The sequence below is a fragment of the Lissotriton vulgaris genome, chromosome 8 (assembly GCF_964263255.1).
Source record: "Lissotriton vulgaris chromosome 8, aLisVul1.2, whole genome shotgun sequence".
Taxonomy (NCBI): Eukaryota; Metazoa; Chordata; class Amphibia; order Caudata; family Salamandridae; genus Lissotriton; species Lissotriton vulgaris.
In genome coordinates this window covers 1,368,719,810-1,368,744,560 of record NC_141696.1, presented here as the reverse complement: position 1 = coordinate 1,368,744,560, position 24,751 = coordinate 1,368,719,810, and the positions used below count along the sequence as shown (strand labels likewise).

General features: G+C 44.2%; 1 protein-coding gene across 2 annotated transcripts in view; it reads right to left on the bottom strand.

Moving 5' to 3' along the window:
- IFNAR1 (interferon alpha and beta receptor subunit 1) overlaps positions 1-24,751 on the bottom strand; it is a 245,957-nt gene that overhangs the window by 149,598 nt on the left and 71,608 nt on the right. For both annotated transcript variants that reach the window (XM_086935324.1, XM_086935325.1), the window contains exons 2-4: positions 22,724-22,856; positions 13,561-13,742; positions 1,056-1,210 (exon numbers count right to left, since the gene is read on the bottom strand). In XM_086935324.1, the coding sequence (XP_086791450.1) occupies positions 1,056-1,210; positions 13,561-13,742; positions 22,724-22,856 (470 nt within the window). The remainder of the gene's footprint in view (positions 1-1,055; positions 1,211-13,560; positions 13,743-22,723; positions 22,857-24,751) is intronic.

The following is a 24,751-nucleotide window of genomic DNA, read 5'->3' as shown; positions in this document are numbered from 1 at the left end:
CACGCTAGATTCTAATTAATACGTAGAATGTTGTGCACCAGGAGATTTTATCTGCAAAGATCGCTACATGCTATTCACCTAGAGGGGTCGTCCTCCTGTCCCCGTGGTTTAATGCCCGGAGCTAATTTTCTACACATGGTCTGGGGTGTCCTGCAACTGATTACTGGGAGACAGTGCTTACTAGGCTAAATGGGGCCATGGGTTGCAATGCTTGGTGTGGTCCCGCTACGAGAAAAAAAAGAAAAAGTAGTCAGAAATTCATATTCTGGGGTTGGTGTTTACTAAACGAAGGCAAGCAATCTGATAGATCTCCTCTGGCCCGCCACTGCTGGATGACTGGCTGAGAGATATGGCAGAGTGGATTGGAGCAGAAAAAAGTAATATTTGGAAAACCTGCAGAGAAAGTTTACAGATGATATGCATTCATAGGTGGCAATGCTCGCTGAGTTGCTTGAACCGCCTGATGTGAGGCCACCGTAAAGGTCATATAAGATAGCACTGGTATGGTACAGGTACATTTGTTAAGACACCTGTGTGGGCAGGAGTGAGGTGGAATGGGGACGGGTGGTTGAGAAGGAGAAAGGCCACTGAGAGGCTAGGAGCTTTTGGCAGTATATTGCATGCATATTTACCCTAAACGGATTTAGATGATACTGGATTTAATAGGTCATCTTGTCCTATGCTAATGTCAGTGCACAGCAATGAGGGGGCATTTTTTATTGTGGTATGATCAATGTTGTAAATCTGTGTTCAAGAATATGACAAATACCAAAATAAATGTATTCAACCCTACTGGATGTCAGACAAAATGTTAGAGGCCTCAGCTACATCTCAAATTATCAGCTCCATTAACTTTGCAGAACTGGTATATAAATTGCCACACTCCTCTCATGCATATCAAAAATAAGCTTCATTCTACTATGTCAAGGAACAGCACAAATATTAAAAACACCTTTCTGAGAGACAATTAAGTAGGTGCTACCAAAACAGTTGACAGATCTTAAATTACTATGTAAATGATGTGCTGACATTCAAGTGCAAGAACTCCACTTTACCTCTTCATTGGAATCATTTCTCCATATGACCAACTTATACATGAAGTCTGCTGGATCAAATATTGGTCTTTTTAAACTTCCTGGTGCAGAAATGTTGATATCTATCAAGCCGCCATCGGAATTTAAATGCACAGCTGTAGGTGGGCCGATTTGAGCTAAAAAGACAAATATAAACAAACCTTTAGATGAAAGCAAGTGCATTCAATATGATTAAAGACATTCTCGTGGTAAATATTGCAACTAAAGCACACATCCGCAAACGTAATTAAAAAGATCACTAAGCAAGTCAATTTTAAGTTCCAAACCTAGGTTCTACCTATTTTCTGGATTCATGACAATTCACTATTTGTACTAGAAACACATGTGCCATCAATGTATTTTCTTCTGTCGGTGATCAAAGAGACTTTGTGGCCTATTGAAAATGAACATATTAATGGTTACAAGGGAAATGCATCTTTGGAGAGACTACTTACGAAGAACAAATTTTCACTAGCATGATGAGAGTTTTACCCTTTTAAATCGTGGTACAAAACATTAATAAAACAAGCCATTATGTGGTCCACATGTTGGGAGCCAGGAGTAGATGTTTTGACTATGGCAGAAGATGTGTACCTCCACAAAAAAGTGTATTCCCTCAAAACAACTGTGATTGTTTTGTTTATTTATTAGGGGTGGGCGGAATTTGCGTAATCGCGTTACGAAAATCTCCGTGAAATGGTAGAAAATCTCTGCGAACAAGCAGAAATTCCGTGAACACGCGGTATTGCTTGTTCGCGATGCTTTTTTACTGTTCGCAATCGCTGTTTGCGTGCTCGGGGAAAATATCTCGCAAACACGCATTTGAGAACGCGAAGAAGCAAAAAAATTCGCAGTCGCGGAACGCAGACTTTTGGGCAATTTTGCGTTCTCCGTGGAACGGAACGGAATTTACTGCCCAGGCCGAATATTTATACACCTGCTTGAGCTTGAACTTTCAGTAACACAATGCAGCTACGAAAGATAACTAGAAATTTTACTGGGACGAATTTGTGTGCTTTCAGCTTGTGGTAAAGCTGATACTCTATAGTGGTGAGATATCTTATGTGTCGGTGAATAATGTTAACAAACAATGGAACTTACAAATAACAAACACTGATGCATGTCAGGTGTTATATGGGATCTGTGAAGTGCATTAATGTTCTCCTGAGATTGTGGATCAAAGAAAACTTATGCATTTTGTTTTTAGGGTTATTTATTTTCACTTGTTAGCCTTATAAGTTGTGCATTTTTTTGAAGAAACATTCTTTAAAAAAGTTCTCGAGATGTCCTTTTTCATCTAAAATCTTCAATACTAAGATTTCAATTTCAGAAGTATATTGCAGAGTTTAGATTGTCAAGCATGTTCGCTAGGGACTAAGAATCACAATGGTACACAGCTACGCCTTGTAACAAGAATTGCCTATTTCCCAACATACTACTACATCTGGCAGCAGAAGGAGTATCTATATGGAACCTGCTGTGCCCAGCTCCTACTGAAGCACCAAAGTGCTGAGGAGTTTTTAAAAGTAGCATTTCTTAAATGCACACAACAGCTGAATGCTTCATGTATTATAAGATTTTGATCTGCTTGTCTTGTGATCATTAACTAACTTCATTTACATATACCCTGTGCTAATATTCTACTTCAAATACCATGTATTTTTCCATCTGTCCTTCAGTTATAAATTCTTTCTGTCTCTTGCCACCATGAAGAAGGTCCGCTTCTGGCATTTCTTACGCAATGACATTTGACGGTGATAAGCTTGAAGGGTGCCATGGTGTAGAGATTATATGCAAATGAGGCACAATAAAGTTATTGATCACAGGCAGTAATTGACTCTATAAAAGTGTATATCTTTACTCACTTTTCAGCCTTGAATAATGCAGTCAAATTACGTTTCTTCCCTGCCTTACAAGAAAATAGATCAACACTTGAAAGTCAGCACACAACAGCAGCATGTACATTTCAGGGTGTGGGTTGATGGAAGGACACCTCAGGCAAGCTATGCTACAAATGCTGTTCACCCATGATGATGTATTGAGCTCTTCTTATCTCTCAGTTCTGGTGGTGGATGTAGGTGAGAGCACTTGTTGTCTTTAACCATCATGCTTGGTCTAACTGAGAATTAGCATTGATCACAGGTTTCAAAAGCACTCCACACTTCTGGTATTGATTCTCAAAATATGCACATCAGCACAAATGTCAATGTACCTCCGCCTTCCCCACTATCATTAAAGTCTGGTACCAACTAGTGATGAGATGCAACCAATCTTCCTGTACCTGGTACATCCTCTCTAGCGTGGCACAGATTCCACTTAAAGCAAAGGTGAAGCATGGTATGGCTTGAAAATTAAAACATAACTGTAGTGATACATGTCGTGAACTTTTTGTTGCGTCAATATAATTTGATTCAAGCACATCTTACTTAAAATTTGGTGTCTTAAAAACATGCCATTATGCTCCTAATGTCTATTTCAGATGGTGATAGCAGATATCCCATAGTATCACCATGGCAAGTGGATTTATTTATTTATTTATTTATTTAAGGTTTTTGTAGAGCGCGTAGTAACCCTTGAGCATCCCAGCACTTGAACCTGAATTCTGGAGGGTACGGCAGCGGAAGGGGTAAGCATCACGGAAAGAGAAGGGTTTTTAGAGCCTTCCTGAACTGGAGGAGGTTAGATTCAGTTCTTAGTCTCAACTCACTTTCCTTCAGCCAATTGGGTATCTGTTGCAGAGCATCAGCCCCCTTCTAGTAGAGCTGGTCATAAGGGCTGGAGATGAGAACCCAGTATGTCTACTTTTAGTGATGCTGTGGCATTGCCATTTGCCACAGGTGTTTTTTTAAAACTGAATCATCCTTTAAAGCCACAGGCTCTTCTGTCCCAACTGGTACTATGGAGAATGCTGTGAATCAGAACCAGGCATACAACACTCTTGCTACAATGGCCAGTAGAAGGGAAGGGAAGAAAGGTCTGAATTACAGGAACATGCAGCACAACCAGGAGAATGCTATTTCTCTGCCCAAGCTGTCAAATCCCAGCAACCCACATTCTTAGGGCCTCACATGCTCTGAGGAACCCACAGCACGGTGTACCGCATCCCCTCATTTGCATCTCATCCACGCTACTTACAAAGACTCTCAGATTCGAAAGAGGAACTAGGGGTTCCAGGCGTCTATTTACTACAGAGGCCTATTAGTCATCCTGCTTTATTGCGCTGAAGGTAAAAAGGCTGTACCCCATGTCTATATCATCTGTGGCCATCTGTCCATAGTACGGTCACTGCACGGTGTGGGCCGTCACCTAAAAGATGTTATAGCATTTTCAAAATATGCAAAATGTTGAAATATTGTGTGAAAATGATTTTTGAATAATTAAGTTGTAACAGATAAACTAATGAGGTTGCACTGGAAAGGATCTACCTAGGTCACTTAAAAGAGTAAATAATGTTATGCCACATTTTCTTGTAATACGCCATTATTTTTCAAATTGATGCAATTTCTAGTTTTCGATTCAATTTCCCCTGTTAATTCACCATCCCAATCAGTGTCCCGCTAAAAAGCTATCCCTCCCCTTGTATTAGTGGAGCATTAAGTGAATGATGTCAATGTATTAGTGATATAAAACATTGTTAGAAAGCTTGTATTGTGAATGACACTTCAATGATCTATCAATAGTATAATTTTTAAGTACTTCTGCTGGAAGGTCCGCTGAAGACGTGATGGTGCCAGTTCTATAAGTCATTGTTTAAAAACTGTTTCATTTGTATTATACGTCTTCAGGGGAAGCTGTTGAAGAAAGCAAGTGGAAACTTACTCTTATCTTAAGAAATGGGTTAGTGCTAAATAATTGCATAGTTTTTAATTATATTGTTGTTGTTTTTGATACCATGCTGGATTTGCAGAATCTATTATAGCCTTAAAGCCCACCATAGCGGGCTATACCGGCTATTAAAGGCGCCTTTAACAAGGGAGAGGGACTTTAACAGACGGTGTAGCCCAGCTATGAAGGGCTATAAGGCTATTAGAACATTCTGCCACTAGAGGGCAGAATGTTCTAACAAATAAAACAAAGGCTTCAGAGAGCACAAGGGGATTGGAATCCCCTCAGGCTCCCTAAATCCTTTGTTCAAGCCAGAGCTGTGAACAAAGAAACATTGGAATGTTGGAGCTCCAGGCTTATACCAGCCATTATAAGCCCGGAGCACTCCATTGTTTTCAATGGAGCTCTCAACATTCCAATCCAAACTAATATAATAAAGAGAGAGCCCAAACCTTTGAGGCGGGTAATCTCAGGAACCACAGCGCCAATCACAACACCCAATACAGCGTTGGAAAGGGCAGTTGCAGCAGAAGGACATAGGCTATGCAGACGCCCACCATATACATTTAAAAGGTAAAAGAACCGTGCCAGCAAAGTAGTCCCTTGTGGGCGTGTCTGCATTGTGCTGTGGGCGTGTGCTGGGGGCGTGACAAACGCTGGGGGCGTGTGGTACGATCCGCCCTTCATGCCATGTCTCATATCGTGTGCTAATCCCACCCTGCTCCCTTTAAATACCCCTGCACCGCATAATCATAACCCACCCTTACTCCTTAAAATACCCCAGCACCCTTAACCACTAACCCACTAACCCATCTTAGCCCTATAAATATACCCTGTACCCCATAACCCAAACCTATCCCTAAACCCTAAAATTACCCTTGTAACCCAAAACCCAAACCTAGCCCTGAACCCTATAAATACCCCTGTACCTCAAAACCCAAACCTAGCCCTGAACCCTATAAATACCCCTGTACCTCAAAACCCAAACCTAGCCCTGAACCCTAAAAATACCCCTGTACCCCAAAACCCAAACCTAGCCCTGAACCCTAAAAATAACCCTGTACCCCAAAACCCAAACATACCCCTGAACCCTAAAATACCCCTGTACCCCAAACCCCAAACCTAGCCCTGAACCCAAAAAATACCCCTGTACCCCAAAACCCCAAACCTAGCCCTGAACACTTAAAATACCCCTGACCCCAAAACCCAAACCTACCCCTGAACCCTAAAAATATCCCTATACCCCAAAACCCAAACCTAGCCCTGAACCCTAAAAATACCCCTGTACCACAAAACCCATACCTATCCCTAAACCCTGAAACTACCCTGGTACCCCATAACCCAAAACTATATCTGAACCCTTAAAATACCCAAACACCCCAAAACATATACCTCAGTACCCCAAAACATATACCCCTATACCCATACTTACCTTATCCAAACATTTAAAAAAATATGCTTTTACCATTCATGCATTTACAACGAATTTCGTTGTAAATGTATGCGTGGTAAAAGCATATCAAATGTAATGCCCTGCGTTTTAATGGCATTGCGGAGTCATGGTACTTTCGTAATGAAAGTATGCGGAGTGATGGTATGCGGAAAGAAAGTTACGGAATAATGGGTGTTTACCATCCCCCGGTAAGTACATTGGTGGCACGGCGGCCCACATCTCCAGCAACAAACTCATATTTTTTCACCACCCATTTGAAAAATGCACAGGTCTCTCTCATTGATGGCCAGCACCGACATACACTTTTAGACACACCTCCTGCCACAAGTTCTAGAATTGCGAACTTAAGAGCCCGGGAGCTACGTTCGAATCTCGGCATCAGCTCAACATCCTGTGATTCCAGGCAAATCGCTTTGTCTCCCCGTGCCTACCACAAATGAATGTGATCTTCTGTAACGTAAATTGTGCTCATGCCATGTTGTCGAGATCGCGCTTTATAATATTGCAAGGAAAAATAAAGTAAGGAAACTTGAGTTCACACACTACTGAACGCGCACTCTTAAGTGCATCAGCAATGCACTGTGAATCAGAGCGGTTCACAGGCCTGTCACAGATAAGAAATGCTACCAAAACGAAATCCTACAAAACAATATACTACTGGCCGGCAGCAATTCATACCCGGTCAACGTCGGGACGGGCTGCTAGTGTTCTAATAATAGCTTGTGCCATTTGTCTAAAAACCCTTGAGGATTCAGTCTTGCATGGGATTCGTTTTACCATTTTCCTCGCAGGCCACTTTTCATGCTGTCAATGCTCTTTGTGAGTTTGATACTTCGAATTTTTGCTTAAATTATGCTTTACCAGGGATTATAAAGTTTTACGATTTTGTATTTATCTGTACTTCTGTAATTGGGCCTTCATGACAAGCCATGCATTTTTCCTCTTCATCGCATTTTTTACAATTCTTTAATAAATACCCTTTTTGCTCTATTTTTGTTCAGACCTCAGACCTTTATATGTCTAATATTTAATTCTGTTAAACTCTGCTAAATCACATTTTTCTGATGAGAAGTGTCGTCTATAACTGCTAGATCAACTGGAGATTCTGAAGCCAAATTATATTGGTTAAAAGTTGGGGTTGCTAAAATATTGGGGATCAGGTGATTATTGGGGTTAGGTTCCAACACAGCCGTACTACTTTGGTTAGATGTCACTCTCAGCAGAGCACAGCACACTGCTGATCAGCAACTCATTTAGCAAATTTATGTAGACCACTTTCTGGTGGACTCAACCTTTGAGTCCCTTTGGAAGGAAATCTATTGTGACTGAGTACTTAGGAAAATGATCAACTCAGGAAGGCAGAAAGACAGTGTGCTGTGCCCGAGACTATGACACAAGAGTGTGACCCAAAATTGTCCTAAAATCATCAGCACCAAATTCTAGCTTTACAAATAGTGTGTGCTGGGGCATTAAATCAGCTGAAAGGACATCGTAAAATAAACTACTTCCTCATCCGCACATGTGATCTTACCATGACACATCAAGAGTTCAATACCCTGCAATTTACTACAACATAAAAATAAGTTGCTTATAATAACTTGACTGCTTGGAGGAGAACGGAGCCACAACTAGGTACCTGTGCAGGGGGCAATCTTTGACGAACGTGTGACTGTTAAAAGATACCCCCCATAAGGAAACTAACCTCCAAAATTAGGGACGTATAAACAGACACAGAAATTCCTATGAATGAACCTAACCAAAAAGTGGGATTCTGGTATTGTATACTCCAGCATGAGTGTGTGTGTGTGTGTATTCTAGGCAATAGGGAATAATATAGGGACATTTAGGGTTCCTTATCTGTACTGAAGAAAATCACGGATCCCTTGAGGGCCACCCATGGCCACACATGGCTGAAACATGTCGACCTAGAATGGACAAGAGTACCTAATTCGCTCCTCTGTCCCTTTACTTTTTTAATCATCCCTCCTCCACCACAAATAAAATTTGAGAAAGGGTCCGACTGCCACTAGAGAATTCTTTGGCGAGCTCAGGATGACCAATGATGACGCATGACACCCATGAGAGATTGTACAGACACCACAATAACCGGGCCGATACTGAGAACCATCTATGATTGAGGACTGCCTCACGAAGTAAGGGTGGTAGGCCCCCAAAAAGTTAGGCCTCTAGGGCACATGCGCTTTTTGTGTATATAATGACTTGCCACCAAATTACGGAGATTCTGATGAAACAGCAACACACTGAAACTTCACAAAGATAAGCACACCAGGTTCACCAGTGGAAAAAGACATTCCTACTATCTCATTCAGGCATGCAAGAATCTTCAAGTAAAAAAACAATACACAGGGTTCATTTTTACCACTACAGAAGGGTTTAATCCATTGCATGCTGCGCACATTTTCACCCTGTGCGGGCGATTCGAATAGTGGGCGGGATTCGGATGCCACACGGTCGTCCTCCGCACAAGCCCACCATGACTTTCAGAAGGCCGGGGGCCGCCGAAGCATGCAAGGGGTTAAAGGCAAGTTGAGACATTCTTTCCTGCTGAAAAAAAGCCTTGATATTTTGTGGCATAAAGAAAAGGAAGTACTCTGAAGATAAATAACTGTTTCATTTAAATACTCCAAGGCAAATAATTGGCTGCCATCTCCCGAAAAAAAGATTATCAGCCTAAATGGGGTGCAGAAGAACGCCACAATAATAGCAACTTACGTCATCACAGAAAAGCAACAGGCATGTGAAAAGTAAATGGTCTTGAGGAGAACCCTTGAATTGGAAAAAAGAGCAGAGGTAATATTGCTATCAATAAGGGAACTAGCTTTAGAAAGTTGTTAAAGTGAAATAAAGGTAACCTCGACCTTTAGGGCCTTCTGCTGCTAATGATATGCCCGTATGGAGCTTATGAATATGACCATCTGATGCAGATCCTCTAATGAATTATTCGACGAATTGAATATTTCTTTTTACCGTCCATCGTCCCTTGTATTCCTGTTTATGATGAATGATGATGTATTATTATGTAACTATCTATGAAATATAAAACAAACAAAAAATATAATATCACTTGAAAAAAGAAACTGAAAATGATGAATTAATGTATGAGTTTATAGCCTTTTATGTTTGAATAAGGTGGTTTGTTAATTTATAGTCCATTGTGACTGCAGACTTCAGAAAGGTATTTCTTTTTTGACATATTGTCTAGCTAAACTTTCTTCCCTAATTTACTTCCCTATGTTTAGCGAGTTTCCACATAGGGGTCCCTTTCTTCCTAAAACACAAAACTGTCAAGACCTGTCAATAGCAGCAGACTCCAAAATCACGTGATCATCACATGATCAAGTGAAAAGTTAAATGCAAGCATAACCATAAAAAAAAACATTAGGTAAAAAAGGCAGCCATTTTGGAATGTATATGTTTAGCCTCAATACATGGATGCCAATAATAAAATGTAGATTTTACTAGTAGAATCCTTCAAAGGGTTCAATATACTTTCCAATAGGGCCTTAACAGCAAAAGAAAACCGTATCAGATTCAAAAGGATTATAATTGATATTCGTTGACAGCAATAAACGCGAATCTTCTAGAAAATCGAAAGATTTAAATTCACGAAGAAATTATGTGAAAAATCTCAAACACGGCATATTTTAAATAGGGAGACAGCGGAACTGTAGATCTAATGGAGACGTTGCGTTTGTTATAACCGACCGAGACCTACCAACGAACGTCTTATGATACCGATAAACGGTCTCACAATATTCGTATTTTTAGTTCACAACACTAGCCTTCGGGCTAAAATCAGCACCGAGGGTCTTCACAAAGTGCCTTGCGGCAGTCGCAGCACATCTACGAAGGCAGGGAATACACGTATACCCTTACCTGGCTGGTGAAAGCAAACTCGTACCAGAAATGCAAGCAACACGCACATACAGTGACGAGCACGCTCATAAACCTGGGGTTCTCCATCCATTGGAAGAAATCGTCAATGGAGCCGGAACAAGTGAAGATCTTCCTGGGGACACAGATCAACACCTTACAGGGCAAGGTGTTCCCCAGCGAGAAGAGAGCAAGGGCACTGGTGAGGGAAACTCGCCTCTACCGGAGGGGACAAGCTCGGACAGTGAGGACTGCGAGAAAGATCTTGGGGATGATGGCATCATACATCCACCTGGTACCGAATGTACGACTTCACATGAGACCCATGCAAGAATGGCTCCAGGAACAATGGTCACAGGCTTCAGGCAGTTGGGAGGATCTAGTGGTTGTGACGCACGCAGTGCAGAAGGAGATGACATGGTGGACCATGGAGAACATAACGAGGGGAAAGCCTCTAACGCCCCCAACGCCAACAGTGACCATCACCACAGACGCATCCCTGAAGGGATGGGGCGCTCACATGGAGGAACTCAAAGTGAGGGGACTGTGGACACCAACAGATGCGACAAAGCACATCCATTACCTAGAATTGAAGACAATCTTCCTTGCACTGAAAGCCTTCCAAACAAGACTGTACAAGCACAAGGTGTTACTACAGACAGACAACACCACAGCGATGTTCTACATCAACAAGCAGGGTGGAACACAGTCAGCCACGCTTTCAACGCTGGTGCAGGAGATATGGAGATGGGCCATCCCCCTCAAGATAGATCTGCTAGCCATACACCTACCAGGGAAGGAGAACATTCAAGCAGACTGGCTCAGCAGACAGACATCGGCATCCCACGAGTGGGAGCTCAATGCTCAGGAGACAAGGTGGTTGTTCAACAGGTGGGGAACGCCATCAGTGGACCTGTTTGCAACACGCCAGAATGCAAAATGCCAAGACTTCGCATCCAGACAACCCGAAGAGGGGTCCCTGGGGAATGCCCTATGGATAGATTGGTCCGGGACATTTGCTTACGCTTTTCCCCCGATACCACTGATGCACAGAGTACTGAGCAAGTGCAGAGCGAGCAACATGACCCTGATACTGGTCACGCCACAGTGGGCCAGGCAGACATGGTACTCGCAGATCATGGAGATGACACAGAGTGCACCCCACAGATTCGGCAGGAGAAAAGATCTGCTCTCCATGCACAACGGAGAGGTACTGCACCCAGAGCCAGAGAGCCTGAGCCTAGTGGCATGGCTCCTGAGGACATAGAGTTCGCACATTTGAGACTGCCAGAAAGCACCCTCAGGGTCCTTCGGGAGGCACGAAGGCCCAGCACACGGAAGTGCTATGTTGCAAAATGGAAAAGATTCACGATGTGGTGCAGGAAAGAAAGGCTTCACAATAAAATGAAGAAGGACTCCACAGTGTGAAAATACCTGACACACTTACTGGAAAAGAACCTCAGCTCGTCCTACTTGAGAGTTCACGTCGGCGCTTTCGGGGCCTTGCCCTCGTTTTTTCGAGACTCAGAGTCTCTCGGGTTCTTAGGGAACGAAGAGTCTCCTACCTTATCAGAAGTCTTCGTGTAATCGGTCTCTACGACTGTGTAGCTGTCGTCTTCGGCGGCAGCGTTGTCCTCTTCCTCTGAAAACATCCCCAGCTCGTACAGCGATGGCGTCGGGGCTTTTCCCTGCAGGGTGGCGTGCGCTACCCTCTGGCTCGCTCTCAAACGAAGGGTCTTCAGGGCGAAGGCGGAGCAGGCGTTGCAGTCCTCGCTTCCGTGGTCTACCGGTAGGCAAAGGTTGCAAACCGGGTGTTGGTCCTTCTGCGCGTACTTGTGGTGGCAGTTACGGCAGAACTTGAACGGCGTGTTGTCCATCATCGAGTGTTCAGGGCCTCCCTGGACGCGTGGACGTCGACGATCGTTGAAGTTCTCGATGATTTCTCCTTCTTCTTCGCTGGTCAGTGATCGGCGAAGTCTTCCGTAGTCTTCTGGTGAATTCCTTCTCCAATTTCAGTCTTTTCCTTGTACTTTCTCCAAAAATGTCTGGAGCCCAACGGGAACGATCCAGACCCGACTGCGGAAAAAGGAATCTGAAGATGGCGCCCAAGAGTGGGAGCTTCCGCAGGAAGCATGCCGACGTCACCGGAAATGCACCCGAGGAGGTGTGACGCCGACGCCCACCTGGGCTGCAAAAAAAAAAAACAAAGAAAAGACTACGAATCCGGACCCAACCACAAGACCGCGGAATATGCACAGCATAGTGAATCCAGAAATATTCACGATGCAAAATGGTTATTTATTAATTTAGCTAGTTATTTGTGATTTTATATAGCGTATGCTTAGCACAGAGGCATAAGAGCACATCACAATAAAACCGAAAAATGCATAGCAATCACTTCGTGGATAACATATCATATCTGTCACATTGTGTCACATTGCAGACAAAGATGCAACGTGGATGGAATGTAAAGAAGGCAATAGGATTACATAGGCAAGACACTGTACAAAGTTGAGTTCAGCCGTAGTTCCAGCAGAATCAAAGCAAAGCATTCCCAAAGTGTATAACACCAGATACCGCATACATACCAAGTAAGGCAGGAAAGTGGAACATCTTGAGAAACCAGTGCTGTGCGCGCACCACATAGGAGCGGGGGCGAGGGAGCGCGGCAGCTGCAGCGAGGCGAACGCGTGCTGCTGCGCGTGCTAGCCACCAACGGGAATGGGCGGAGCAAACGCAGGACAAGCATCCACCTTTGCCCAATTGCGTGCTGTGTTTTACAAAAAAAAGCATGCAAAAGCCAATGGCAGCCGCGGAAAGCAAAACCACACGCACGAGCATGAGGTGAGCTTTCTGAATCCCGTACACGAGGTCTCGCTCTGCAACGGTAGGCGCGAGACCTAAAAAAAGATTAAAAACAAATACTTCCTTCCAGAAGTCCTCCACTGTGTGTACGGAAAAACTCTGAGTTTTAATTCTTCAGTAACAAGCATTATTGGATGTCATAGCACAAATGGCTTTACAATTAGATTGGCAAACATAGAGGCCTGTACGATGGGCTTCTAAATTCCATAAACATGTCTTTTCATTTGCTAATCTAAAGAAAAGAAATGTTTAAACCTTTTATAAATGTTAACAAAATATTACCAAATTCAATCAGGTACCCTGGAATTATTCTAAATTTAAGAATCAGTGGAAAATATCTGGAGAACTCAAACACATCAAACAACCTTTGTGTATTTGTGTAGGAATTTAAAAGTTTTGACAGTTAAAAAACTCAAGCACTGTGAAAGTTTGATTTTATTTTTGACTCACCAATCAGCCAGGGAACAAATTTGAGAATTTTGGACCACCGAGAAGTTGCACTTCCTCTTTTTGCTTGCACACGAACTTTATATGTTTCCAAGTAATCCAGCTCTGTAGAGAAGTCACATTGTGTAACAATAACATTTTGACATCCGGATAGTTCTTGCCATGTTGTATTTGTTCCCTTTACTCTTGAAAAAGAAACAAAATATAAATCAATTAAATCACTTTTACTAACTGAAGAAGAAAAAGCACAATAAACATAAACATGCATTTTAAACAATTCAATTCGTTATTTTAATATACACCTGAAAAGGTCAAAACTAGGTCAAAACAACACATGGTGCACAATTACAAACGATGTGGAGGTAAAAAGGCCAAACATTACAAAGAGATAAGTAGGTGAACACTCTATCTTCTGAGTTCATAACAGAGGCACCTCAGTCAGGCAGGTTAAACCAAGATATGTATTCCTCTTGCCCTCATCTGTGCAGGGAGAGTAGCTAGGCATAGTATGTATATAGTTTGTGCTTCGTCACAAGGTAAAAAGTCAAAAGTAAGCTAATTCTTGAAGGGTGACTATAATGGTGCACCCCTCCTTCGCATCTGAAAATAAGTGCAGGGTTTTGTGAAACATATCAAAGTTAAATATTCTCTGCATCTGTGCATTTTAACCCCTTGTATGCTGATGACGAACCCCATCCGTCATGCACTACGGTGCTCGTGTGCTGATGACGGCTGGGGTTCGTCATGGCCCGCCCCTGTTCATTTGTTTACCGCACAGCGGCGGAAACGGGCCAGCAGCGAAGGGGTTAAGGGATCTATGAGAAAGTTGCAGATTACTGTCCAATGACGCTCTAGCAAAGTATGACCTTGCTGACAAGGTGAGATTGGACCTTTGCCAACATGCTTCCAAATGCCATTTCCATTCGGAGTCATGAGCAAACAACTTGTCCGTGGGAAAGGAGGTTCTAGATTTGTTCAGATTTTAATTTTGTTTACATTTCTAGAATGTCACTAGATCGAATAAGACTAGAGGGCAGTGTTTAAAAAAGAAATCTGATCAATAATTATGGTATAATTGTAATGAACACAAAAAATACTATAAAAGAGGGGCAAGGGAAATATTTATCGACCTAGTGTCCCATTCCCTTATTGTATAACGTAAACTACAAAAGAGAGAGACTAGGTCTGAAGTGTGTGTTAATACAGAGGCTGATGATTAACAACTATACAGAATTAATCATATCAGGCTGAGAAATTCCCATCCGACCACCCTTATTGGCGGAGTATCGTCATGTGGGAGTTGGTACATGATCCTGATGCCGCCCCAACCATCCAGAAGACGGTGCGGATATGGATCTGTAAGTACACTCTAGCCAAGATAGTATTCAAAAGATGGAAAGATGATTAAGTGCAGTGCTCAAGTGAAAAGTGAAGATAAAATTGACTACTTAGACAAAAATTGTGTTTAATGAGTATTGTCTAAGTGTCAAGGTTAAAACCACGCCCACATAGAAAAATTATAACTATAGAGTGGCGCTGTGCAGATCGGTCAACATGTTTCAGCCAGTTTGGAGTAACTTTCCGGCTTTCGTCAGGACCAATAGATGTACTAGCTACTGCAAATCTAGAGTGTAGTGAAAAAAGAAGAAAAAAGGATTTATAAGATACTTTACAAAATAGTATTCTCCTTGGACCTTGGAGCCCCAATGTATCCTGGAGAGCTAATTTTTCTTTTTCTTTTCCCAACTTTATGTGGGGAAAGACCTCACCTCGCCCGGCAACCTACTCGGGAAATGGAGGCCCCGCTCTGTCCGTCGGTACCTCTTGCAGTCATCCAAGAGGAAGTGGAGGTGTAATGAAACATCAGACAATGTTGTATGCATTATGTGCTAAATAAAATGTTCTTCACTCATCCATTCATTAAGGTACGAAGCTTAGCAGAACTCTAGATGTTCTGACATACAGAGTGTAAGGAATCTATTTGGAAATGAAAGCCCTATTCTTTAAAGCAAGAAGGAACCTGTAAAAAGATATTTCTTTTTATATTTTTCAAAGATTATTACGTGCCGGTTACATCAGACAAGGTCAGGTCGGTAGAGGGGGTGTACCCATTCTCTATTTGTAGGGCCACTAGTACCTATTATGTCATGAAAAACATGCTTTACATTTTTCTTGGGGTTGAGGAGGGTTGAAATTATTGAATTTCTGGCGGGCTTGAAAGACCCACATACTACTTGTTATGTTATGTTATGTTATGTTAAAAGGGACTTTTATAGCGCAACGGCTACTCCAAAGGAGTGTCCCGGCGCTTTGTGCTCCAGACCTTAAGAAGAACTGGAAAACATAACAGTAACTAAAAACAGAAACCTAGAAAAGAAGAAACACACTAACCAGAAAACAACCAAGTTTTTAAACCTTTCCTAAAGGCCAGCAGATTCGATGTGGTCCGCAAGGACAGCGGTAGGGAGTTCCATAGCTGGGGGGCAAGAAGTCTAAAGGACCGGCCGCCCAGTCGGGCCCTTTTTATCCGTGGCACTACTGCCAGAGCCAATGATTCCGATCTTAGGGATCGTGTAGGCCGATAAAAATCCAGTTTTTTCTGAAGATATTTTGCACCGTTGGCATGCAGGGCTTTATGGGCTAAAGTCATGGCCTTAAACATTATCCTCTTCCGTACAGGAAGCCAATGGAGGGATAGAAGAAGGTTTGAGGCACTAGTGCGACGATGCAGGCCAAAAATCGCTCGAGCTGCAGCGTTCTGGGTCACCTGCATGCGCTGTAGGAGATATTCTGGCAGACCCAGATATAGAACATTTGCATAATCCAATCTGGATCCTATAAGTGCCTGGACAGTTATCCTCCGGTGTTCCTCGGATAGAAGAGGAAAGAATTTGCGAAGCATCCTGAGGATCCCGAAGCACGTTCCCATAAGAGTGGACACCTGGGATTTGAGCGAGAGCTCGTTGTCAATTTTAACTCCCAGGTTCTTGGCCCATTTAGATGACTGAGCTGGGGGGAACATGTCAGCGGGCCACCAACCATGCCAGACTGGTTCCGATGGGCATCCGAAGAATAGTATCTCGGATTTATCCGAGTTGCACTTGAGGCTGTTAAGTTGCAACCAGTTAAAAACAGCCCCAAGGCACTCGCAGATACTTGCTCCATCGAAATCTTCGTTCTTGCGGCAGGTGAACAGAAGCTGGGTGTCGTCAGTATAAGAGACGATCCGGGCCCCATAGGACTCTGCCAATGTCGCCAGAGGGGTCATGAGGATGTTAAATAGGGTAGGGCTCAGTACGGAGCCCTGAGGGACTCCGACTCCCAATGGCGGCATTTCGGCAGATCCAGGTGGGACCCAGACCTTCTGTCGGCGGTTGGCTAAGAAGGAACGAAACCAGTTGAGCACCGTCCCCCCTAGACCGATGTCATGAAGCCTAGTGAGGAGATCCTCATGGGGGACGGTGTCAAACGCCGCCGACAGGTCTAGCATAACTAACATCACCCTGCCTCCGGTGTCCAGCGCCTCCTTCACAATCTCAGAGACTTCCAGGAGCGCCGTCTCGGTGCTTAGGTTGGAGCGAAAACCCGATTGGGACTCATGGAGTAGATCGTTTGACTCCAGGAAGTTAGATAACACGCCGTGAACGTGTTTCTCTAAGATTTTGGTGAGTGCTGGAAAGAGCGAAATTGGCCTGTAATTGGATGGCACTTCTGGGTCCAGATTGGGCTTCTTAATAAGAGGTAAGACCATGGCCTGTTTCCAAGATTGAGGCAGAAATCCCTGACTCAGGGAGAGGTTAAGAATGGGATTGGCTATAGGGTTGACAACATCTGCCATTCTCGCTAAGAATTTTGCCGGACAAGGATCTAGCGGTGAGCCCGATTTAAGGTTCCTCATCAGAGCTAAGGATGCGGAAACCGTAAGGGGCGGAAAGTGTAACAGGACTGGGCCTGAAGTCGACGGAAGAGCTGTCTCAATCGGCAGAGTCAGCGGGTCAACCATTGAACTCGGAGGAAAAGAGTCCTGTATTTGCCTAATTTTGGTGGTAAAAAAGTTGGCAAAGGTGTTGGCCGAGGTCTCTGCCGGGGCGTCCTGAGCTGAGATTGAGCGCGGGGTGGTAAATTCTCGAACAATTGAGAAAATCTCCTTACAGGAGTTTGCCGCATCCTCAATTCTTTTGGCAAAATAGCATTTCTTGCCCTGAAGAATTAAATCATGATAGGATTTCATCATAGATTTATAATTATGTTTGGCCTCAGAATCGTACTGGGCTCTCCAAGCCCGTCCTGCGACTTTACATTGCCTACGGTGATGGGCCAATTCCTCCGTAAACCAAGGGGCCGAGATCCGATGGGTGGCAGACCTGGCAGGCTGTAGTGGGGCGAGCTCATTTAATCTAGCTAGAAGCCAGGATTGCAGGCTCACAAGGTCATTCTCCAGATCTCCGAATAAGACAGAGGATGATCCACCAGAGCCTGAGCTAACAGATCTGGTGTCACCCGATGGAGCGCCCTATGGCTGCTACCCTGTAATCTCGTAGCACTGACCATTGGTTTCACAGTGGAGGATATTTCAAAGTGAACGAGACAATGATCAGACCATAAGACCGGTAAAAGTGTGACAGCCGTGATAGGTGAAGTGGAAAAGACCTGGTCAAGTGTATGGCCTTTATCATGGGTCGGGCCGAAGAGATAGGGGGACAGGCCCATGGTAGATGTAATATCCAATAGCTTGATAGCATCTTGGTCTTGGTGATCATCCATGTGGAAATTGAAATCTCCAGCCAATATACACTGCTCAGATCTTAAAACAAGAACCGACAGAACCTGCTGGAGATCGTCAAAAAACGAACCCACAGGGCCCGGAGGTCTATAAACAACAAAACCCTTCAGCGCTTGCTGGGGCGATAGGGAGAGGGTGAAAGCTAGAGAGTCAGCCCCTGCGATGGTGTTTGTGTGCGTGACCATGCACGAAAAAGATTTTTTCACAACTAGGGCGACTCCTCCCCCTCTTCCCTTGTCTCTGTCTTGTAGATGAATGATGTAGTCAGAGGGAATGGCTGCCATTATGTCCGGGTGGGAGGACTCATTAAGCCATGTCTCAGTGAGCATCAGACAAGTAGGACTGTTCGTAGAAAGGAGATCAAAAATCTCCTGAGTGTGTCTATATAGCGACCTCGTATTAAGGATTAGACAAAGATGTTTAATGCTACAATCCGTGGTGGGACGGGTAGCAAGGAGGTTGCTGGTAGGATGCCACTTACATACAGGGCACTTATGTTTCCCCTTAAAACGGCCAGGAAATACTGAGTGACAGGCAGCATCTGCGGCGCGCAGGGAGTAAAGCTCCTGAGCGGAGTAGGAAAGCATAACGGCCAGAAGTACCTGCCACGCCGAACGCCTCCGGGACGCTGACGGGCGCAGACGGGCAGGACTCTGGCACGACTCCGGCGCAGGTCCGGCGCGTCCGCTGACCGCGTCCGCTGCGCGGAGGGAAAAGGGAGCTTTATATAGCGCTACTAGAGCGCGAGGGCTGAGAGTCCTACCCCAAAGATGGCGGCCGAAAAGCGATCCCTGCCCTCGGCGTCAACACTCAGCCGAGGGCGGTCTAAAACCCCAAACAAGGGTGAGGGAGCAGGCGAAGCGCTTACAAGCGCTGGGAAGTCAAAGGCAAGGCAGCTGGGCTTACTTTAAGATCGGCACAGTTTCCATTGAGTTCATTTAGCATTCTTTAAAACTGTTTTGGGGCAGCAGGAGATGGGAATCTCGGTGGGAGTGTAACACCTACACAAACACACACAACCACACACACAAACTCACTCTCACCATTTGCTTTAACAGATTTTCAGCGTGATGGCAACTGCTTCACTGCATTTCAGCTCAGGACTAATAATTTAGTGCAAATAAAGTGGAATATTTCCAGTTAGTAGAAATAATTAAATAGTGCTCACACCCAGGTTCAGCCACATCTGGGTACTGCATAGACTGCAGCTTACCTGGGGTTCTTAACTTTTTCCTGTAGAGAGTTGTGGGCAAAGACATAAGCACATCATAAGGGATTATAACGGATGGGCCCCTGTGAATAGTGCCATGAGATACGGACATATCCACTGTGTGCATAACACAGATTAAACAAGCATTTGCAATGCAATAGGTCTTGCCTTTACAGGAGTTTGAGCTATTGACATTGCAAATAACAATGCCTTTTATTTTTGTTTTCGTTTTTAAAATATAAATAAAAGGCATTGTCATTTACAATGCCAATAGCTTAAACTCGTTCTCAAGGTGTTGGGGGTTTGAAAATCAATAACACATTCTGGAGGAAAAAAATGAGGGTTCCTATCCGGTTCACGTCTGAGGACTCCCGGCCCTGAGGGCGACACGTCTGTCATGCTCACAAGTAATGTCCCGAGCTATGCCCTAATGGGCCCTTTGATTGGACGCCTTTTAATTCCCCCACACTTCCTTCACGTATCTCCAGAGTATGCCTCTGCAGCCGGAAGCACGGCCCCCACCAGTGAATACACCGCCACGTGCGGCGCTGCTGTGTAATTCGGAGCGCCCCATGCTATTACAGCACCCGTCATCAGACTGCACTCCCCTCCACCTGATTACAGCGGAGACTCAGCGTCTAAGCGCGTAATAAGCATTGTCGGCGTTTTGTTGATTATTCAAAGACCGCCAGCTTTGAAAGTTGTTTACAGGAGACCTGAAAGCACGTTTGTATACTCGCATCTGTATACCGCCCTAAAAGTATCTATTCATAGGAGCACTTGTGGGTCACTGATATCTCCAGCTCCTGGCTTCAGCTAGGGTCCGCATCACAGTTGCTTTCAGCAGTTGCCAAATTCACGGAAGCTCCTGTGATCCTCGGTTTTCGCATAACTTGACCCTAAGGAGTGGCGCACCGTGCACAGCACCTTGCCCTCCTGCTTAAACTCCCTATCATTTTAAAGTAATCAGCTAGGAACGGATGGCCAGGTGTTTTGTTGCACATTAGGTATTGTCAGAGGAATCATCATTTCATAGTCACCCTTCAAAGGCACAATGCCCGCGTTATATATCGTTCTGTAAGCCTCAAAATTACATCAGAATTCATGAGTCTTTAGCGTTTTTACGATGTAATTCATTTCGAAGTCGAAGGACTTAAATATCTTGTGAATAATGATGTCATTTCCTGTGGCGTCGCCAGACGGTTGAAGGAATGTGGCCATCTTCTGCTATCTTTTATGACGGGCCAAGTGGCAACTTTTAAACAAACTGTATTCAAAGATGAAATATCTGTTTGCAAATATACTTGCCTAAAACAGTTATTCAGATAACATACTGTCCTAGTGTCTAAGACCCGTCCATAGTCAGATCGTTTCCATGTTCAAGCGAAGGGCGCACATCATCTCTTATTCACGGCAAATTAGCAAACAGTCTGGAATGTGTTCAACATTGCCCTAACTTTACAGGCTGTTCGAAAACCTCAAAGTTTCTCACAGCGCCATATGCCTCTTTGATATTGTGAAACTCTATATAAATAAACAAGTCTTTCTAGACACGTGATGCCGCACAAGGCCAGCGACTGTTAACACAACAAGTGCACATCTGAACATGAGCGTGCACGTGCACATCTGCTCGACGACACAGGATCTCGCTAGCGCTGCATCGATAGCGAGACCAGAACAAGGAATAACAAGTCCGGGGTCCCAGGAGAGGGTCCGGGTGAAGACCAGTGAATAGCAAGGACTCCCATGCCTAATGGGAGAGCCCCGTGTTGTGCTGCGTTGGAGGAGCTGGAGTACTGCGCCGCAGCACCGGGTGATTTTGCACATTTCCTGGGGGGGCTGGCTTGGGCGGCGGGGGGAGGTATGCTGGCTTGGGCCGCGGGTCTGGCTTGGGAAGCGGGCGGGGCTGGCTTGCTTGGAGGCGGTCTTAGTGGCGCGAGGAAAATGCCATTGTGCTGGAGGCTTGCAAGGGAGACAGGCACATCGCATGCCGGTAGTGGGGGGGAGGTGGGAAGTGTGCGCGTGTGTCTGTGTGTGTGTGTGTGTGCGCGCGCACGTGTCTGTGTGTGTGTGTGTGTGTGTGTGTGTGTGTGTGTGTGTGTGGATAGCATGCCGGAATCGGAGCGCGTGTTCACGCGCGCGACCTGATCCTATTCCGGCATGCTGCGCCTGCCCATCTCTTGTCTCCCTTTTGGCTCCTTGTAAGCAGAGCCAACAGCAATAGGTCTCGTGCTGCGACAGGGCTTTCGCCCTGTATCGCAGGTGCGAGACCTAAAAAGGAGTAGGAATTTACAAGCCTTGCTGTGAACATGCTAAGACTCAGGAGAAAGGCAATGAAAGAAACTCTTCTAAGAACAAAGCTCCCGTTGAAAGCGGACAAACCTAAAATTCTACTGCAGGAAAAGGCCATATGTGGCCAATGAACATTCTCATTATACTATGAGAGAATGGATTAAAAGATGTACCCCGAACTATAACTTGCAGAAGATACCTGTTGTTGCTATGCCCAGGAGGCAAAACAGATGCTAAGAGGTAGCCATATGACAACATGCGGCTGCTTAACCAGACTTGAACAAACTCATGCACATAAACAATCAAAAAAACTAAGATTTAAATAAAAACCTTTGGAGGCATAAAAATAAGCTCAATTGTGAGAACTTAAGTATGCTGTAGGGTAGTTAGTAGTGTATGAAAACGGACAGTGTGGTTGGCCAGGATGCATTTTAAAATTAATGATGCACATGGAAAATGAGAAAATGAGGGATTTTTTATAGACCGTTATCAAGTAGATTAAGAGAATTAATTAAATTGTTTGATGTGTTGCCATTTCAACATTTCCTTCCTAGTTTACCATATCTGTTTAATCATAGTTTAAGGCAGAACGTTTATCTATTGCGTGTGAATAATTAAGTATTGAAATACTTTATTCGGAGAGGGCTATGGTTTTTGTCTTCTTTGCTCTCTTGTAAACTGTTCTACATAGAGTAACTTGTGAAAGACAGGAATAACCAGATGAAGTTTTAATGAACAAAAATATGGTTTGGAAACTTTCACCACAGACCTTCACAAAGTTCCAAGAGGAAACATAAGGAGCCTTAAGTGGTTGTATTTTGATCAAACACAACACATTGTGACAGCATTGGTACGAATAAAATGATAAACTGTCAACTTACGGTTGGTAGTATGCTGAAAAAAGTACATTGGAATCATCTGTACTAGATTTCGAAAGCCAGTCCCATTTTACAGTAAACTGTGGATCTTCGATATAAATTTGAACATTCTGTGGCCGCTCCAGATTCTGTAAGCCTTCAGCAAGAAAAAATAAATTCTGTTAAGAGTGAACATGGCAAAATATTGCACCTGGAATTATTTATTTCACATTTCATTTCATCTATGGAAGAGGGTACATTATTCCTTATAATTCATGGTTGAAGCATTACCCATTCCCATTCCACATACTGCTTAAATACTTAGGCCCTCATTATGAGTAGCTCAATAAATGCGCTAGATTTTCCCTGTCCCCAAGGAGTTACTGATACCGGGGCTACCAGTAACCCTGGGAGCAGGGAAAATCCGACCCTTTACAAGTTGGTACCGGATACCCCCTTAGAAATTAGGAATTAAAGGAGCAAATCAGTAATCCCCCGTCCTATTCTTCATTTTGGACCAGAGTGTCACCCAGAGAGGTCGGCTGCTTTTGCAGCATAGCAGCCGAAATCACTGGGTGAATGTGAAGAGATTCAGCTGATTCCAGCCGGACCCGGTCTTCGGTCTTCTTCGCTCTCTCCTTCTTGTCCTCTCGTCACCTCGAACACTCCCGTACACCATCCTTCTCTCCTCCGGTGTCTGGGCACACAGGGAACGAGGAACTTTTCGCAGATAACGCCGGGCGCGGGCTAATGTCATTTGTGGGCGGAGTCACCTCTGGCATAAACCCCCAGTTAAAAGAGCCGTCCTCCTGTTCGGTGTTTGCAGGGAACAATAGAGATTTATCTTCCAATATCCACTCGTCGTGCTGGAAGGGAACAAGAGTAGGGGAGACCGGTATAGCGGACCACCAGTCAGTTTATTGTTTTGTCTTCCTGCTATGCGACCCCAACCCGTCACACCTGGTCTAGTGCAAATAGATATCCCAGGTTGACGCTTTAAGACTCTAAGCCTATATTTTCATTCATTCTTTAAGAATTAAGAACTCCGGTTCTACTCATTGGATTGTTGTCATTCTGGTCTTGTTTTACTCACAAAACCTATTATTCTAACCCTATGTGGAGTATTTTTGTTGTGTTTTCATTGTGTTACTCTGTGTGTGTTTGTGTTTGTAAGAACTGGGTTTGCCAGCTCTCCAGGGGGTAGCATGGCTCGAGCAGGAAGGCAGCCAGGGGCTTGCGTGTAAAGCAGGTACTTAACACACTCATCCAATGTAACATGAAGTGGGCGCAACAATGGAGACCACACCATTAGTTGTATTTGTAAATCAAGATCTTTTATATAGATTTTAGATTAGAGCAAATCATGCATTAGCAACTCATTAGCATTGCATTAAAGTATTTCATTAGGAAGTTTCAGTAAGACTTGTCAAAGTAATAACCAGCTCCTCTGAGCAGTGAAACATTAAATACACAGCCTGTCGCATTATACTCTTCAGCAGGCAAAGAGGGTACTTCATAAACCTGGAGGATCCTACAAGAAGCGACCATAGCATTGCAGTAAAGTACCACATTAAACCTCTCATGGACGCCTTTCAAATCGCACTTCATAGAAAGTGATAAAACATTTCATCAAGTACTTTAAGTACAACAGATAACTTCAAAGAACACAGCCGGAAGCATTTCTTCTTGTGAATACTGATCGTTTTACGACACAGAATCAGATCATCAGAATACCATTAGAATGAATCAATAAGTATCACAGTTAGGCCCCATCGGGAACTGTAGAAGCCTGCCCCTGCAAGAAAGTCAGTACAGTGAAATAAATCACCATTCCATTATTAGGCTTGTAAATAGGTGTAACCATGAACATTTCAGGCCGGAAACCGGCAGGCTCAACAATATAGGGGGGAACGTGTCTATCCCCGAACCTCCTGCTTCTCAAGGCACATTACAGGGGGGGCCAACGGGGCCCAGTCTCAGTTCACCCCGGGGGAGGGGCGACCTCGGGCCTTTCCCGGCCTACCGCCCTCCTCCCCGGGGGTTACCTTGTGC